General features: G+C 41.9%; 1 protein-coding gene across 2 annotated transcripts in view; it reads left to right on the top strand.

Moving 5' to 3' along the window:
- Nucleotides 1-17,858, top strand: part of CNTN1 (contactin 1) — a 434,418-nt gene that overhangs the window by 328,734 nt on the left and 87,826 nt on the right. For both annotated transcript variants that reach the window (XR_007772052.1, XM_050936109.1), the window contains exon 15: nucleotides 8,364-8,484. Coding sequence is in view for 1 of the 2 variants with exons in the window: in XM_050936109.1 (XP_050792066.1) it covers nucleotides 8,364-8,484 (121 nt within the window). In the remaining variant the exon portion in view is untranslated. The remainder of the gene's footprint in view (nucleotides 1-8,363; nucleotides 8,485-17,858) is intronic.

The following is a 17,858-nucleotide window of genomic DNA, read 5'->3' on the forward strand; positions in this document are numbered from 1 at the left end:
CCCCCCCTCCACACATACAGGTGAGTTTGGAGTCATTTGTTTCTGCCCAGGCTGGGTCAAATTTTGGGCAAAACCTGGAATTTTTAAGGAACATGACAATAGGGGGGTAGGCATGGGTTGAGAGGAATTGAGTCAATGGTTAAGAGCAAGCAGGAGAAGGAAAGCAGTAGATACGGTGCTGAGGGTGGGATAAACAAGCAGTTAGCTAAGACGGGAGACACCGAAGAAACACATTAATCTGCAATGCTGTTTCCAAAACAATAAAACTTTGTCGATTCAGTGGAAGTTAGAAACGTGCCAACTGCTGCTCTGGGGAGAAAACAATTTCCTGAAAAAACAGCTCACTGTATCTTTGTAATCAATGTGTTTGTGAGATTTTGAGGACTACAAGAATCCATGTGTCATGCCTGTTTTGGCAAGCCTGAGCTCAGAAAGGCATATGTCCTTAACTCCACTCAGAAATCTAGTTAGCAGTTTAGTTTATATCTTCCACCCACGGGTTACTAGGAACATGAGCCTTTCGTAAAAGCATATTCAGCTTCTGACCTATTTTCTTTCTTGAAAATGAAGTAACAGGACACCTTATCACAGTGATACCAGTACAAGCATAGCTTCCCAGATGTCTTCTGGCACCAGAAGTAGTGGAATGTATGAAGGGGGAAGAATAATATATTTGTTGGAAATATTTCCTAGTCCACATATCAAGGGTAGAATTAGCACCATACTTCCTTCTCGTATAAATATAGGGCCTTTGAAGGATGAGGTCCTTCTGTGTGAGCCCTATCATTAGACTGCTGATTTTTAGTTACCCCTAACTCGCATGCCAGATATCTCTTACAAACCAGAATGAACCAAATTCTTCTGCTAATGAGACCCAGACAATGAGATTGCACTGGTGTAAATCTCAGTAGATTTTGTCCCTGTGTCTTTTGAGAACAAGGAATCAGAAAAGTGACTGTAATCACAGCTTACACTATCAGGACAAGTAGCCACAACTGTTGAAGTATGTGCTGTTTGTATTTATTATAGTGCAAATGGATATCTTTGCCATTTCTCGTCACCCTTTGCTGGGACAAGGGAATTCAGGGAAACTCATTTTCATTTAATATTTTTGTCCACAATGAAAAGATTTACAGATGTTAAGAAGATCTTTTAGGCTTTTGCAAAGAGAGGAGACAGCAAGGCCTGGCTAAACTGACTCCTCTTTTCTGAATTACCTGTTATCTGTTGTATATTCAGGGTACTTCTTCAGAACCTCTGAAACTCGCATGCCTAATTTTGGGGACGCAAATTTGAAAACTTTGCCCACTGCTTCTGATTTACTATACTCACTGGATTTTTATAGTTCCTCCAAATTAGCTTTGTTAGTGCCAAACATCAAGTCAGCTGCATCCTGGGATGAAGTCTTTTCTTGTGATCTGATGTTCCTTCAGGGATGAATCCTTTCTTCGGTCAGATGACCAGAGGTACTGTGAAGGATTTGCATTCACCTTTGGGCACACTCTGACAGCAGTCAAAAGGTTAACAAAGTGGGAAAGGTCTTTAGAGAGCATCACGTCTCAGAAAGAGTGTACATCACACAGAGATATTTTTTGCCTTTGGCATGCTTTTATAGTCTAAAAGCATAAGTACAGGGCTCATATGATGAAAGTCTTTTGCTTTAAAGTTGGCAAATATTTGGGTGGTGAACCGCATATACACTTTGGAACATCCCTGAGTAGTGCTATCACAATTTCCAGTCTGTGATTCAGCTCTCTCTGTATTGTCGGAGGCAGTTTGTAACCCAGCCAAGCTGAGGTTTTGAGTGAAAACATACAAAGCATTCATATCTAATTTGTGGATAGAATCTGCTGATGTCCATGTTCTTTATTTGCTGTGTAAGCTTTCCTTTTACCACTGAGAACCTAGGCTCCTGTTGAGGTATGGAAAGCTTTATCACCAACTACAAAAAGCTTGGTTCAGGAGAGCTTCATAGAGAAAGAGAGATATCAAGTGTATGCATTTTCTTTATTTTCTGGGTAGATCACATTTTTATCTCCACATTTTTTAGAGTTTCAGCACTGAGCCATTTGCCATAATATATAAGGAAAATTTACAGAAGGTTATTACTGTGGGTCAGCAGATAAAACATTATGTAAAATGTTTAATGATATAATTATAAACTTAAATGTATTCGAATTAATGTATACGATTAGGAAAAAAATTAAATATATTGAATGGAAGGAGCAATATGATTAGATCATGTGAATTCTGAGCTATGCAATTGAGACCAAAGCTGTGTGGTTTGGAACAAGTTTTGCTTATGTGTATTTGCAAAACAGGTGATGCTCAGAGATTCATGGTCTACATGATTCCTCCCAGGATATGTTAAAAGCGAATAAAGTTTAGGCTCAGCCTTGAGGTTTTCTGGACGGGTTTTGTTGTTTGTAAGTTTATTTTTAATGTAGGGAACTGATAATGCCAAGAGTTTCCTCCATTGTTTCATCGGGAGGGTGGGGCAGTTGTCCTCTCTCACTTCCATAGAACAATGGTATTTGTCCATTCACCCCCTTGGGCAGCACAGGTCAGGCATGACAAGGAAAGAGGAGTTGATGTCTGGAACCAGTCAGTGTTAATTTATGCAATACTCATATACTGTGGGGAAACACTACTCTGGAGAGCCTGTGGAGTGATCACCATGAAGCACTCATGGAGGAGCTGCCATGGGAAAAGGGAACATATGTTACAAAACTGGCATCAATCCAGATTCACCTGGCATGTCTATCCTCCACCCACACTGGCAAAGGGGATAATCAGGCCTGTAATGTTAGTGAATGGAAAAGTGCTTATAGGTGTTAATTTAATAACAATTAAAAGCAATAATGGTGCTAATTAGATTTAGAGTATGGATTGTAGGAAAACAAGAATTAATATACTGGAACGTACCAATAGTCCATCTAGACTACTTGACTATGGCTAATGCCGATGCTTCAGAGGAGAATCAATACTGCACATGGAACGCGAATTTACTACATTGTGAACTGGAGTTCCTTCTTCACACTAGATGCCAGTGAAGTATAGAACTAACTTCATGTGCTATTCTTTTCCATATGTGTGTAATCCTCCTTTATACCCAATTAATTGATTACTTCAGTAGCGTCCTTAAAGAGAGAGTTCCTATGTTTCACCCCCCAAAAGTTATTTTTAAATTTTTGCTGCATGTTAGTTTAATTCACTGGCTTGTTTGTTCTTTTATCACTGGAGGTTCCCGATAAGAGACCTCTCTACTTTTCTTTTGTATACCTGTATTCTATCCCAACTCCTCTTACACTTCTTCTTTCCAAATTGCTATAAATTTCTCCTTTGTCATTTTGATCTCCACGTATGGCTGTTCTCAGCTGACGTTCTTGTTTCAGAGTATTTACAAAATGTTTACATTTTATTTTTTGTTTTCAGTCAAGAGACATAAACCTAGGCCTTGTAAGTGTCCATTACATCCACTGTGGTGTTAACTGCTTAAGCATTTCTAACTTCAGAACCATATGGAATCCCAAACAATTTTTGGTTGCATTGAAGGTTTATACCTTTCCCTAACATTTTGATGAGAAAAAAACCACAAATAACCATTACCTCTAAATGTAATTCTACCAAAATTGGTTTTTACATATGTTTTTTTTATTTTGAATGCTGCCACTATGCTTCTGACTGTGAAGTTTCATGATTGCAAGGAGCTATTTCAGTGTTTGTTTTCCATAGGAAAATGCAGTTTCTGAACAATCTGGAGTGAGTTAGGAGAGTTAAATGTTAATCATTCCAATGTGGCGTGATATCAATCCAGCTGTTAATCTTTTGTAACATTTTACCTTGCATGAAAGAACTTTAGATATATTTTGAAAGGATAATTAGGGTTTTTATGAAAATAATTTAAAGACTAACATGTGTAATGCTGTGATTTACTTCATTAATCCTTTTCTAAATAAGCTACAGGATACATTTGCAAACTAGTATCTGCAAATAAATGAATTATTTTTAAACATTGTGCACATGTATTATTTAACATAAAATATTGTGCATAATTGTGTCTGTTTAGGGAGGTCCATGTTTTACAGTGTTTTGCAGGTGCAACTCCTGTTGTTGGATTTTGACTGGTGTTAAAGAGCAGTATTTTACTCACAATGTGTGTATATATATGTGTGTGTGTGTGTGTGTATATAATGTATATGTTTAAATGAAATTACTATAGATGCTGCAGATAACAATGCATCTAGTTAAGGTTGACTGATACTTCCCATTATAAAAGCCTGTTTTCAGTTGGTCATAATTTTGCCAAATTTAACCATATGAGCTGAAATGCCAAGTGTCTACCTCAGGCTGAATATTTTTGGAAAGTTTCAGCAAAAATGGTTTAGTCATTACTGAGAACCAGGTTAAGTGGGAAATACCTTATTTTTCCCATGTTAAAAAACAATTCTTATAGCTGTTAGGTTGTGAAACTCTATGACCTCCATGTTTTGGAGCAGAGACTTGAAAATTCGCAGGGGGGTTGTCTCTGTGGCAGGGATATACCTTTTGCTGTTCATCTAAACAAGTCCCAAATTTGGCAAAGTTATTAGCCTTTGATTATTACCCATAATTAGTGAACACATTTTATATTCATTTCTCTGTGCTTCAATTTCTCCTCATTAAAATGGGGATAAAACTACCACCTCACCTGACAAGTGTGTTTTGAAAACAAATTCATTCATGGTTGTGAAGTACTCAGATACTATAGTGAGGAAAATTAATAATTCTTTCTTTAGAGCAGGATTTGAATAATAATCAGCAAATAAGGCTTGGCCCACACATTGAACAAGCAAGATATAACAAAATATAGAATAGCTTCTCGTTCAGTGAGTACTTGTCCATCCTGTTCAGTGAATGAGGCAGAGGTACTGTGAACAAAATAGTATGTGTTCATGGAATTAAAAAGTGTATTATAATATGCACAAACGGGGTAAATTAAGGTTAAACAGGCAGTCTTAATTATGTCTTTTCCTAACTTTTGAACGCTTGACTTTGACCTCATAGTTCTTTTAATGTACTTTTAAATGCACAAAATGAGTGCATGGATTCCATTTATTTTACAATCTCATTAATGGATCATAGAGTCCTGGAGAATTTTTCTGAATACGTTGTGTTTTACTCTTGAAGTCAGTAGGAGTTTTGCCTGAATAAAATACATTTTTTGGTCAAGTACACCCATTGAACATAGTAATGCATTTAATAATAGTAACTTTGAAAAAGAAGTAGATTCCATGAAAGAGCAGTATCCACTACTTAGTTCATAATAAAAAGTCAGACCACAATGAAATAGTGAAATAAAATTCTTAAGGTAACTAAAAGAGTAGGATTTTGTGCCAGAGTCAGAAATGCTTGTGTACCAGGGTGTCCTGACTCAGGAGCTAGCTCAGCACCCTGTCACTCAACTCCCCACCAGGTTATATTAATTGAAAGACAGGCAGTTGGAAGAGAAGCCCAATTAGCTGCTGGAGATACAACTGAAGGTCTAATTGGATGGAAGTATCCCCAGCGGCTAGGACTATATATAAGCAGAAAGGAAGAAAGAGCTACAGGAGAGTAAGAAGCCTGTAGGAAGAGAGAAGTAGGCAGGTTTGGCTGCTACTAGTACTGTACTCTTTCCCAGAAGCAAGTGGTGAAGAAGGCTATGGATTGTAAATATAAAATATAACAAAACACAGAGCTGGTCTACACTGGGGATACGAGAATAGCGTAGCTGAAGTCAAAGTATCTTAGATTGATTTACCTGTCGTCCTCACAGCGCGGGATCGACGTCCGCAGCTCCCCATGTTGACTCCATTACCGCCGTTCATGCTGGTGGAGTTCCGGAGTCGACGGGAGCGCTTTCGGAGATCGATATATCGCGTCTAGATGAGACGCGATATATCAATCCCCGAGAAATCGATCGCTACCTGCCGATACGGCGGGTAGTCTAGACATATCCACAGTGATAGTTGAGAAGAGCTATAGTAGTTGTGGTCTGAGATTAATGCTGAAAAGGACTCTCAGGGCCTGAGCCTGCTTAAGAGGTTGTTTCTACATTGCTGTGTTTAGTAGATAACGTTGCATGAAACATTCTGTCATTCACATAACTTACCTATGCGAACCTTAGTAAAAATCTCACTTCCTACAAAATGTTATTGCGAGGTCTCACTGCAGATTAGTATATTTATACCATTTTCATTCATAACTCTTGCTCTTTGAATTAAATTTTGTTTAGAATTACTATGTTTATCCTGTGGAGACAGAAGTCAACTTTCCATGCTAACATCTGGATTTGCTATCTTATAATTATACTGTCCTTACATAAGCTGAGATATTACACTATCAGTTTAATGATCTATTAACATGCAAATGTAAAATTAACACTTTTCAGTGAAAAAAAGCTAGTTTATGGTGCAATAATATGAAACATAAAAATCAGCTCAAAATTTCTGACAAAAAATATTCACCCAGAAACCCCCTTTTCAACTTTCATTTTAGGCAGAAAAAAAGTAGAGGCAGTTTGTTCTAGGCTGACTTTGTGTCACACAGACTGAATGGTTGCATGAACAGATTCAAAGGAGTAAGACTTCCAGAACATTATCTGGAGGAATTTTAGTTCTAGTCTTTTCTCCATAAACCTGCTTGATTCCAGTTTAAAGTAAGTGGGAGTTACGCTGAGAAGACGATAGGCTATGCAGCACAGTGCAAAGATAGTGTATGTGTGGTTTGCAGATTGTGAGAGGATGTGTGTGAGCCTGATTGTCATAGCAGATCCCTTACTAGATGGCCAGGGAGAGCTGTTGGCAGGTATTACAAGTGGGTCCGTTTACTCTTATTTGTCTGGGATTGTGAGGAAAGCTGCAGGCTACTCCAGAGAGAGCAAAGGTAGTTATACAGGATGAGGGAGGAGGGAATGTACATACATTTCATTTTTCCCCCTGAGGCAGATAACAAAAAAAAAATGTTTAAAACAAAATGTTATCATTCATTTTGTTTGATCTTACACATGTGATGCGAATAAATAATTGCCCTGTTCAGTAACTACATATTTGAAGTGCTGAGGGCTTAAAATACCAAGTATTATGTACTTCTATAATATTGTTTCTGAGACCAAAAACAATGAGATATAAAATCATATAGATAAGTAATATCAACTACTGAACATTTTATGCCATTTGCGTATTTGTAGTATACTTTTACCAGTAATCACTCATTGTATACTCATTGTTTACACTGTGTACTCTTCATAGATGTGTGTTGCTTTATACACCATATGACTATTACCTGTATACAGGTTCTGTTGTATGTTAGTAGGAAACAATAGGGTGACCTGACGTCCCGTTTTTAAAGGGACAGTCCTGTGTTTAAGCCCTTCTGTAGGTGTCCTGACTTTTTCTTAAAAACAGGCAAATCGTCCCATATTTTCTGTCTCCCCAACATCATTACTGGCGGGTCCTGCTGCTGGCCAGATCCCTACTTGCTAGCCACTCGTCCACCAGTGGTGAGTGCGGGGTCCAGTGGCCGACTATGGGGGTGGGTTTGCAAAGCTGGTGGCGGGGTGAAGATGTAGTGCATGAGGCCGGCCACTCCCCCTGCTCGGCCGTCAGCGGAGCCCCCACTGGGTGCTGGCTCCCAGTATGGAGGGTTTCTGTGTGAAGGTGGGTTTCCATGTAAAGGTGATACAGCCTGGAGATCTTTAGCCAAATGTGATGCTATTGAGAGGGCAGTGTAGCCTCTAAGTCTTGAACAGGCTTATCCTCTCATTCTGGCATCCCAAGGAGGCAGAAGATAGTGCCATGGAGGCAGCTGATCCGTACGAATATTTCTGGGGCCTGATCTGGGCCAATATATGGAGCAGATCTTTTCTGACATGGATATAGTTTGTGGTGTTATCCACTGCTGGGTTTTTTCTGTATCTATGCTTAATTCCACAATAATTTAAGTAATATTGGAAAATAACTTAAAAGTGAAGCATGCAAAATTCTAGGCTAAAACTATTGTAAACCACTGTTTTCATGTGGTAGTGTACAAGCACCTGGTACATGTGCACTAAGTGCAATATTGAAAAAGTTTTTAGTTTCAGAACATTTGGATTTTCAGCTCTATTAAAAAGCAACAACTTTTCAAGAAATACTGAATAGTTTCCACTGCTACAATAGAAATAAATCAAGCATTTCTTTGAGAGATGTAATCGTCTCCTTTCTGTCCTGAAAGTGAGCACTTGTTAATCATGAGTGACAATCACTGTATATCAAATGATAGAGGGGTGGTGGGTGTGGGTGTGTGTGTATTACAAATATATAAGAAAATTATTAATCTAAATGATATGATTTTTGTAACAGATAAAGAACAATGGTGAAATGCGTATTAAAAATGTACAGCTGCAGCATGCTGGAAGATACACGTGCACAGCACAGACAATTGTTGACAACTCCTCAGCTTCAGCTGACCTTATTGTAAGAGGTAAGATTTTTCAAGCTAAAATAATAAGACATTTTGCTATCTCTCATGTAGGTTAGCAGAGTGGTGGGAGTTGTTGTTTTTTCATTAAAGCCATTTTATTTCTCATCAAGAATTGATGGGGATTATAATTAGGAGGAAATTAATATTTGAACACCTTGCAATCTACTCGTGATTGTTATTCTGGAAGATATTTAAATGTGTGTGTTCTGTTAGTATATCCAGTGTGCTTCTAATGCATTTCCTGTATAAGAATAAAGATTCATTATCATGTATTTTTCCCGATATAATATTTTTAGACAACTTAATTTGGTGTCCACTTTTATATAACGAAACTTCTCAAAATAGAGTGAGGAAATGATGTCATTCCTGTTTGTCTACTGCATTTTGAAACAGCCATTCATAGTGCTTCACTGAATTGTATATTGTGCATGAAATTAAACATTACAATAAAAGTTCTGCTGATGTTTAAGTGATTGAAACAAGGAAATTTGGAGTGAAGGCTCTCACTCCATCATTAACTCATCCCTCTGTCCCTAAGTATTGCCGTGGTCTCAGAACAGTGTGCTTGCTCATATGGTAGGTATCTTACAACATCTGGTACAATGCATAGGTTCAACAGGGTGAGTTAATCTTTTTTTTTCTGGCCTTCACATGCAACTTCTCTGCAGACAGCAACAGCATGCTCTGAAGTGCTGATGCTCTGGAATGTCAGTATTTCAAAAGTGACGTACCTGATGCATGGGGCAGCACAGGCAGTATGTTTTGCCCCACTTACCAGGTATGTTAGCCAGCAGTATGGTAGTTAAAGGACAGTTTATGCCTTGATTCTGATTTTCCTTCATTTTTAGAGTCTGGTAAGTTTTAACATTGTTGTAACTTTTTAAATGTAATTTCCTTTGGTCAATAACAGCAAATGAAGTTTCTATTGACACTATAACAGTAGAGTCAGAGCTGTCCTACGGAGAATCAGGGTGACCGCCCAGTCCCCATGCTTTGAGGATGGGTGAGCGGGGTGAGAAGGAGGAGAACGGGGAGGCGAGCGGCAAGCAGGCGGGGGGGCAAGGAGGAGCCCCTCTACCAGAACTTCCTCCTTCTCCCAGCGCCTCCTTCTCACCAGCGGGCCCCACCAATCAGTGCCTCCCCCTCCCTCTCAGTGCCTACCGCCTGCTGCGGATCAGATGTTTCACAGCATCAGGAGGTGCTGGGGAGGAGGGGAGAGGAGCAAGGGCACAGCCTCTTGGGGGAGGGGGTGGAACTAGGCAGGGAGGAGATGGGAGGAGGCGGAGTGGGACCTTGGGGGAAGGGGTGGAGTGGGGGCGGAGCTGGAGTGAGCACCTATGTCTCAGGCCCCACTCCTCCCTTAGGGACAGCCGTGAGTAGAGTAGATATAATTTCCATTGGATGAATATACTGGCATTACAGAAGACTCCTATGGAAGGAAAGGAATAGTCTATTTATATGGCTTAATATAACAAAAATAGTAGGCAACACTTTTTTTAAAATAAGAGAATATCCTGTTGGATATATTTCTCCGGCCTGGTCTACACTACGCGTTTAAACCGATTTTAGCAGCGTTAAACCGATTTAACGCTGTACCCGTCCACACTACAAGGCCCTTTATATCAATATAAAGGGCTCTTTAAATCGATTTCTGTACTCCTCCCCAACGAGAGAAGTAGCGCTAAAATTGGTATTACCATATTGGATTAGGGTTAGTGTGGCCGCAAATAGACGGTATTGGCCTCCGGGCGGTATCCCACAGTGCACCAGTGTGACCGCTCTGGACAGCAATATGAACTCGGATGCACTGGCCAGGTATACAGGAAAAGCCCCGCGAACTTTTGAATTTCATTTCTTGTTTGGCCAGCGTGGAGCTGTGATCAGCACAGGTGACCACACAGAGCTCATCAGCACAGGTAGCAATGCAGTCTCCTGAGAATCGAAAAAGAACTCCAGCATGGACCGCACAGGAGGTACTGGATCTGATCGCTATATGGGGAGAGGATTCAGTGCTAACAGAACTCCATTCCAAAAGACAAAATGAAAAAATATTTGAAAAAATTTCCAAGGCTATGATGGCCAAAGGCCACACCAGGGACTCAGTGCAGAGTGAAAGTTAAGGAGCTCAGACAAGACTACCAGAAAACCAAACCAGCAAATGGAAGGTCAGGGTCAGGGCCGAAAACATGCCGCTTCTACGCTGAGCTGCATGCAATTTTAGGGGGCTGCGCCACCACTACCCCACCCCTGTCCGTGGATTCCGAGGTGGGGGTTGTAATCTCAACCATGGCTGAGGTTTCTGCGGAGGGGGAAGATGAGGAGGAGGACGAGGAGGAAGAGGAGGACGACCTTGCAGCGAGCACACAGCACTCCGTTAGCCCCAACAGCCAGGAGCTTTTTGTGACTCAGACAGAATTACCCTCCCAGCCCTCCCAAGCCACTAGCCCAGACAGTGAAGCCATAGAAGCGACCTCTGGTGAGTGTACCTTTGTAAATATAAAACATAGTTTAAAAGCAAGTGGTTTTTTAATGATTGATTTGCCATGAGGGCTTGGGATGCATTCGTGGCCAGTAAAGTTACTGGAAAAGTTTGTTAACATGTCTGGGGATGGAGCAGAAATCCTCCAGGGACATCTCCATGAAGCACTCCTGGAGGTACTCCAAAAGCCTTTGCAGAAGGTTTCTGGGCAAGGCAGCCTTGTTCCGTCCACCATGGTAGGACACTTTACCACGCCATGCATGTAGCAAGTAATCGGGTATCATTGCATGACAAAGCATAGCTGCGTATGGTGCCGGTGATTGCTGGCATTCAAGAAACATCCATTCTTTATCTCGCTCTGTTATCCTCAGCAGAGTGATATCGTTCATGGTAACCTGGTTGAAATTCAGGAATTTAATTAAGGAGACAGAGATGGCCATTTTCCTACTGGGTTGTTGCTTAAAAGAAATCCTTCCTTGCATGTAGCCAAGCGGGGGGAGGGGAGGAAGGATAGCGCTAAGCTTTTTTGCGTTTGGCTAGCAGGAATCGTCCCAGCTACCAGCCACGCGGTGGGGGGCGGAAAGGGGGGTGATTAGCAGTGATCTTCCATGATACCAGCCAAGCGGTGGGGGAGGGGTAAAGCAATCATCCTAGAGAATTGGATGGCGGGGTTGGCTTCTGCTGCTGCATGTTAACAGGAAGAAGCATCAGAGGGCACTGTGTATATGAAGGCTGGAGAAGTCGAAAGACAATGGCTTACCATGGCCCGCATGCAAGCTGAATTGTGATGCCCGGACCTGCGTCTGTGAGATCTGTAACACCAGAGCCGCAGGCACTCAATATTAAGATGCAAAATGCGACCTTGTAGTGAAATCACATGTGCTATGTAAGGTGAATAGTGTTGTTCACTGTGAAAGAGTTTAACCATTGTTCTGTAAAATGTATCTTTTTAAATACTTCTCTCCCTTTTTTCCCTCCCTCATGCAGCTGCACATTTTTCAAGCCTCCCTACTCCATCCCGAAGGCTCTCTCAGATAAGGCGGAGGAAAAAGAAGACGCGAGACGAAATGTTCTCGGAAATCATGGAAGTAACCCGCAATGAAAGAGCTCATCTGAATGACTGGAAGAACATGGTAGCAAAGCACAGGAAAGATGCCAATGAACGTGAGGATAGGAGGGACCAACGTGAGGATAGGAGGGACGAACGTGAGGATAGGAGAGAGACTCGAGATGAGAGGTGACAGCAGGAAGATCAGAGGTGTAGGCAGGAAGACCAGTGGTGGCGGGATGCAACGCTGGAGCTGCTGCGTGATCAAACTGATATCCTCCAACGTCCGGTGGATCTTCAGGAAGAGCAGCGGGGTCATAGAGTGCCGCTGCAGCCCCTGTGTAACCATCATCACAACTCACCGTGTTCCATATCTTCCTCACCCAGACGTGTAAGAACACGTGGGGGAAGGCTTCGTGCACCCGCCCACTCCACCCCAGTGCACAGTCCAACCAAAAGGCTGTCATTACATTGAAATGTATTTAATGGCCGTTTCCTTCCCTCTTATGCTCCTCCCAAACCACACCCGGGATACCTTGTCAGTTCTCTGCCTCTTTTTATAATTACTTTTTAATAATGAATACATGATTTTTAAATGATAGAGACTTTATTTCCTTAAGCAAGCTGTAATCGAAGGGGGAGGGTGGGTTGCTTACAGGGAAGGAGTCAATAAAGCGGGGGCATTCATGAAGGGGAAACAAACACAGCAGTCACTCCGTACTCTGGCCCGTGATGAAACTTGTTTTCAAAGCTTCTCTGATGCGCACCACTTCCTGGTGTGCTCTTCTAATCGCCCTGGTGTCTGGCTGCGCGTAATCAGCGGCCAGGTGATTTGCCTCAGCCTCCCACCCCACCATGAAGGTCTCCCCCTTACTCTCACAGAGATTGTGGCGCACACAGCAAGCAGCAATAACAAAGGGAACATTGGTTTGGCTGAGGTCTTAGCGAGTCAGTAATGTGCGCCAGCTTGCCTTTAAACGGCCAAATGCACAGTCTACCACCATCCTGCACTTGCTCAGCCTGTAATTGAACAGCTCCTGACCACTGTCCGGGCTGCCTGTGTATGGCTTCATGAGCCATGGCATCAAGGGGTAGGCTGGGTCCCCCAGGATAACTATAGGCATTTCAAACTGTTATTTTCTGGTCTGGGAAGTAATTCCTTTGCTGCAGCAGTTTAAACAGAGTAGTTTTCCTGAAGACGCGAGCATCATGAACCCTTCCTGGCCATCCCACATGGATGTTGGTGAAACGTCCCTTGTGATCCACCAATGCTTGCAGCACCATTGAAAAGTACCCCTTGCGGTTTATGTACGAGGTGCCCTGGTGCTCCGGTGCCAAGATAGGGATATGGGTTCCATCTATCGCCCCCCGACAGTTAGGGAATCCCATTGCAGCAAAGCCATCCACTATGACGTGCACGTTTCCCAGAGTCACAACCTTTCGTAGCAGCAGCTTAATGATTGCTTTGGCTACTTGCATCACAGCAGCCCCCACAGTAGATTTTCCCACTCCAAATTGATTCCCGACTGATCGGTAGCTGTCTGGCATTGCAAGCTTCCAGAGGGCTATTGCCACTCTCTTCTCCACTGTGAGGGCTGCTCTCATCTTGGTATTATGGCGTTTCAGGGCAGGGGAAAGCAAGTCACAAAGTTCCATGAAAGTGCCCTTATGCATGCGAAAGTTTCACAGCCACTGGGAATCGTCCCACACTGCAAAACTATGCGGTCCCACCAGTCTGTGCTTGTTCCCCGGGCCCAAAATCGGTGTTCAATGGCTAGAACCTGCCCCATTACCAGCAGGATCTCCAAAGTGCAAGGGCCCGCGGTTTGAGATAATTCTGTATCCATGTCCTCATCACTCTCGTCGCCTCGCTGCCGTAGCCGCCACCTCCTCCTCACCTGGCTTTGCAGGTCCTGGTTCAGCATAGACTGCACGAAAATGCGCGAGGTGTTTACAACGTCCACTATTGCGGTATTGATCTGAGCAGGGTCCATGCTTGCTGTGCTATGGCGTCTGCACAGTTCACCCAGGAAAAAAGGCGCGAAATGGTTGTCTGCTGCTTTTACGAAGGGAGGGGTGAGGCTGTACCCAGAACCACCCGCGACAATGATTTTTGCCCCATCAGGCACTGGGCTCTCAACCCAGAATTCCAAGGGGCAGTGGAGACTGCGGGAACTATGGGATAGCTACGGGATAGCTACCCACAGTGCAGCGCTCCAGAAATCGACGCTAGCCTCGGACCATGGACGCACACCGTCGAATTAATGTGCTTAGTGTGGCCGCGTGCACTCGACTTTATACAATCTGTTTTATAAAACCGGTTTATGTAAAATCGGAATAATCCCGTACTGTAGACGTACCCTCCTGCAAACCTAGTATGTGGGGAGTAGAATTATTACCATTCACATAGTGAAATACTATGAAAGATATGACCACCAATGTTGCATTCAGTGTACAGGTTCTACAGGATTGCATGGTTCCCCCCTCACCCCTCCATTGACATCAGCAGGACTCTGGGAGTGCTCAACACTTAGCAGATGGTGCTGAACACCGAGCCATGTCTGGCCAATGTGATGAAAGTGGCGTTGTCACTGCAGTGTCAGTGGAGAAGTGTGACGATAAAACAGTCCACAGATCAGTGGTAATACAGAGCCAGGTGAAATAGGAGACATGTCTCATAGGTGAAGTATTAGAACAAAAGCCACTGCACATGGAATCGCCCCTAAATGTTTTCCCTTTCTAACAAACAGTACATCCATTTATCTGAATTAATGTTGCATCCCTTCTGACATCACAGTTAGGATAGTGGAACTGCAGAGGTGATCAGGAGATATGATGATGTCAATAGGGGATTTACAGTGTTCTGAAGACCATACCATTGAATCACTTCTCTGAATGGTTTAACACTGAATCACACAGGTGACAAAAGCATCCCATAAAAGGTACCAAAGAGGAGGACCTTGGTGCAGATGCATCTTCTCCCAGCACCACTGAAACAAATGGAACCACTGTAGAACAATCCTGTCCAGCTCACTCTTTGCAGTTGGGCTAGCAGAATATTATGATCACTCATGTCAAAAGCAGATGATAGATCTAGCAGTACCAGTAAGGAGAGTTGTTTGGCATCAGTCTTCACAAACAGGGCCATCACAGTCAGGAACCAGAAACTCTGAACTTATTCAGCTGATGACCTTTTCAGTCACCTTCTCTTGGAAAGGATGGTTCAAGGTATGTCTCTGATGTCAAGAGATGGACTTTTAACAAAAGTTGAAGACTGGCTATCTAGTGCTGTGCTCGCTCTAAGGGATCCATTGGTCCAAATGGGTTAGCATTTTACTCTTGGCTTTACAAGTGACAGACAGAGATCATGGACCTGAGCCCTAAGGACCCTGCATATGTTTTAGGATGAGATACCAAATCAAATCAGTATAGCAAAAATAGTTGTCCCTTCCAGCTTCACTTCTGCTTTCTGGGTGTAAGAGAGACTGGGTATAACATGAATACATTATTTTGGTGACCATGTTGTGTTTCTCGCAGCATACAACTGATAACTGTTTCTGATAACCTAGACTGTTCACTGCCCTAAACATTTTGGCCCAATGAAAATGAATCTTTGCCAAATCAAAAGCAGAGCTAAAGTTTGTTCCCCCAAGTTGAGGTATAAGCCATGGAGAATGTCAAAAAGGAAAAAATAGTTGTCATAGATTTCAAATAATGGAGTTTAATTTCAATAGCTAATAGAGAGGCACAAATGAGGTTCTGTTTTTAATTATATATTAAGTTTTCAAGGTTATATAGAAAAAAGCTGTATTCAGTTCTGGGTGGAGTTTGGAAAATTTGCCTGCCATTTTACTGGAGATGTTTGATAGTTCTTATTAGGTTATTTTGTTCAGGCTTACTGCTATAGTATTCATTTAGGGCCAGATTTACATAGGTATTTAAGCACCTCAAGATACAGATGGGCACCGAGTGAGATTTACAAAAGCACATCATTCTATAAATGAGAATTTTTCTTTCAAGGAAATTATTATTTTAGTTATAAGGTGTAAACTTTCAAAGCCAACAACATACAGTAATTATAAAATAGAAGAGAAATACAATTTTAAAAAATAAAATAACATATGTAAGCAATTTTAGGATGGGAAAAAAGTTCTACAAAACAAAATATTCTTTCCAGTTTCTGTTTAAAGGACCCTATATTTATGAAACCATTGCTGACTCAGTTTAAAAAGAAACAATTACTGTACTTAAAATATTTTTAGGTTGCTATTTTAAGCTCTGTATTAAAGAAAGCTGTGGAACAGGAACAATTCTTAGAAAAATGCTGTTGTCTCAACCATTACATAAAAAAAAAACATTTTAAGGTGTCTATCAAGCAGTGCATATATTAAGTTCAAGTCAATGAGACTTTATAAGCATGAGAAGATGTACAAATATTGCTCAAGTGTAAGAAAAAGACAGACCTCTTAGGCATCTGTCATAGGTAGGTACAATCCACCCAGAATGGGCTACTCACTGTTTGGGGGCTTTTGATATCAACACATCAGAGATTGTGAGGCACTTGGATGCTCCGGTAATGGAACCACAAAAGTACCATGGATAGATCCCCTGTGTCTATTTGTCATTACTGTCCAGTACTAGAATGAAATCCTGGCCTTGCTGAAGTAAATGAGACTGCAGTGGGCCAATATGTCACCCCTGATTTGGTGGCAGATTGCTGTGTAGTAAGATGTGATTCTATCTCTGTCATCTCTTCCCTTTCTCCCAAAGTCAGTCAGACACAGTTTTTTTCTGCAGCGCTTTATGATGAAGTATCTTTTAAGATTCCTGATAATTTAAGGAAATATCTTTTTCACATTTCCTTGTGTCTGAGAGACAGGAGTAGAAAGTCTGCCTATCTCAGTCTCTCATTTGTTACACTCTTAGCTACACAGTCACTCGTCTGTGGGTTTAGACTTTGCCTTGAGCCTTCCAATTTCCACCTTATGATCCCTGCTTCTGAATTTGGAGAGACTCTGCTAGCATAATATTTCTGTGCTATGATTTGTATCAGTTTAGCTTGTTCCTAGTTTTAATTTGTTCTTCCCAATTACTCATATATTGTTATTTTATGTTCTGGCCAAGCTTCCTGAGTACTTTTCAGATTGGGTTAGTATTGTTTGCTCCACAGGCCTGGGGGGAAAGTTTTTGAGACCAGGGAGCAATGATTTATAGGAGCGGATTGTGTTTTCATATGGGACAAGTTCTAAATACTCTTGTACTTTGCAGAAGAGTGAGTGAGTACTTCTTTGGCGGAGAGGTCACTAAATATTCTTTGGAGTGTGTTGGTTAGCAGAGGGAAATGACCCAGATCTGGTGTGCAGCTGTTGTTCCTGGAGTTCCTATGCACGTGGAGTATTTGTTTGTAGAACTTCAAAAGTAGAGTTTCTGTTAAGGGTTTTATCCCAGTCAGTGTAATCAGTTGCTGAAGTTGGACCCTAGATTTCACTTCCATACAGAAATTGGATCATGCTGGTGAAAAAATTTAGCTATAATTTTCCTGGGGAGTGGTATCTTTCGTGCAGTACCTTAATGGCATAGAGTACCCACAATTCCTTAGTGGCCAGTCTGAAGCTCTCTGCTGCATTTATTATATCTAACTTAACGTAACGCCTACAGACCCCGGTCGTTGGTGTGCGGGATCAAGTCTGGGGCCTCTGGAGCTTAGTGCATGATTCTCTACTGCATGAGCTAAAAGCCAACTGCCTGTTAGCTAAGGCTGTAAAGCAGACTCATTGTTTCTCTCTCTCTCCCCCTCCCTCCTTCCCTAGTGGTTTCGGTGCCACTAGATGGGACTGGGATTTGTTT

Source organism: Gopherus flavomarginatus, chromosome 1, assembly GCF_025201925.1.
Source record: "Gopherus flavomarginatus isolate rGopFla2 chromosome 1, rGopFla2.mat.asm, whole genome shotgun sequence".
NCBI classification, from domain to species: Eukaryota; Metazoa; Chordata; order Testudines; family Testudinidae; genus Gopherus; species Gopherus flavomarginatus.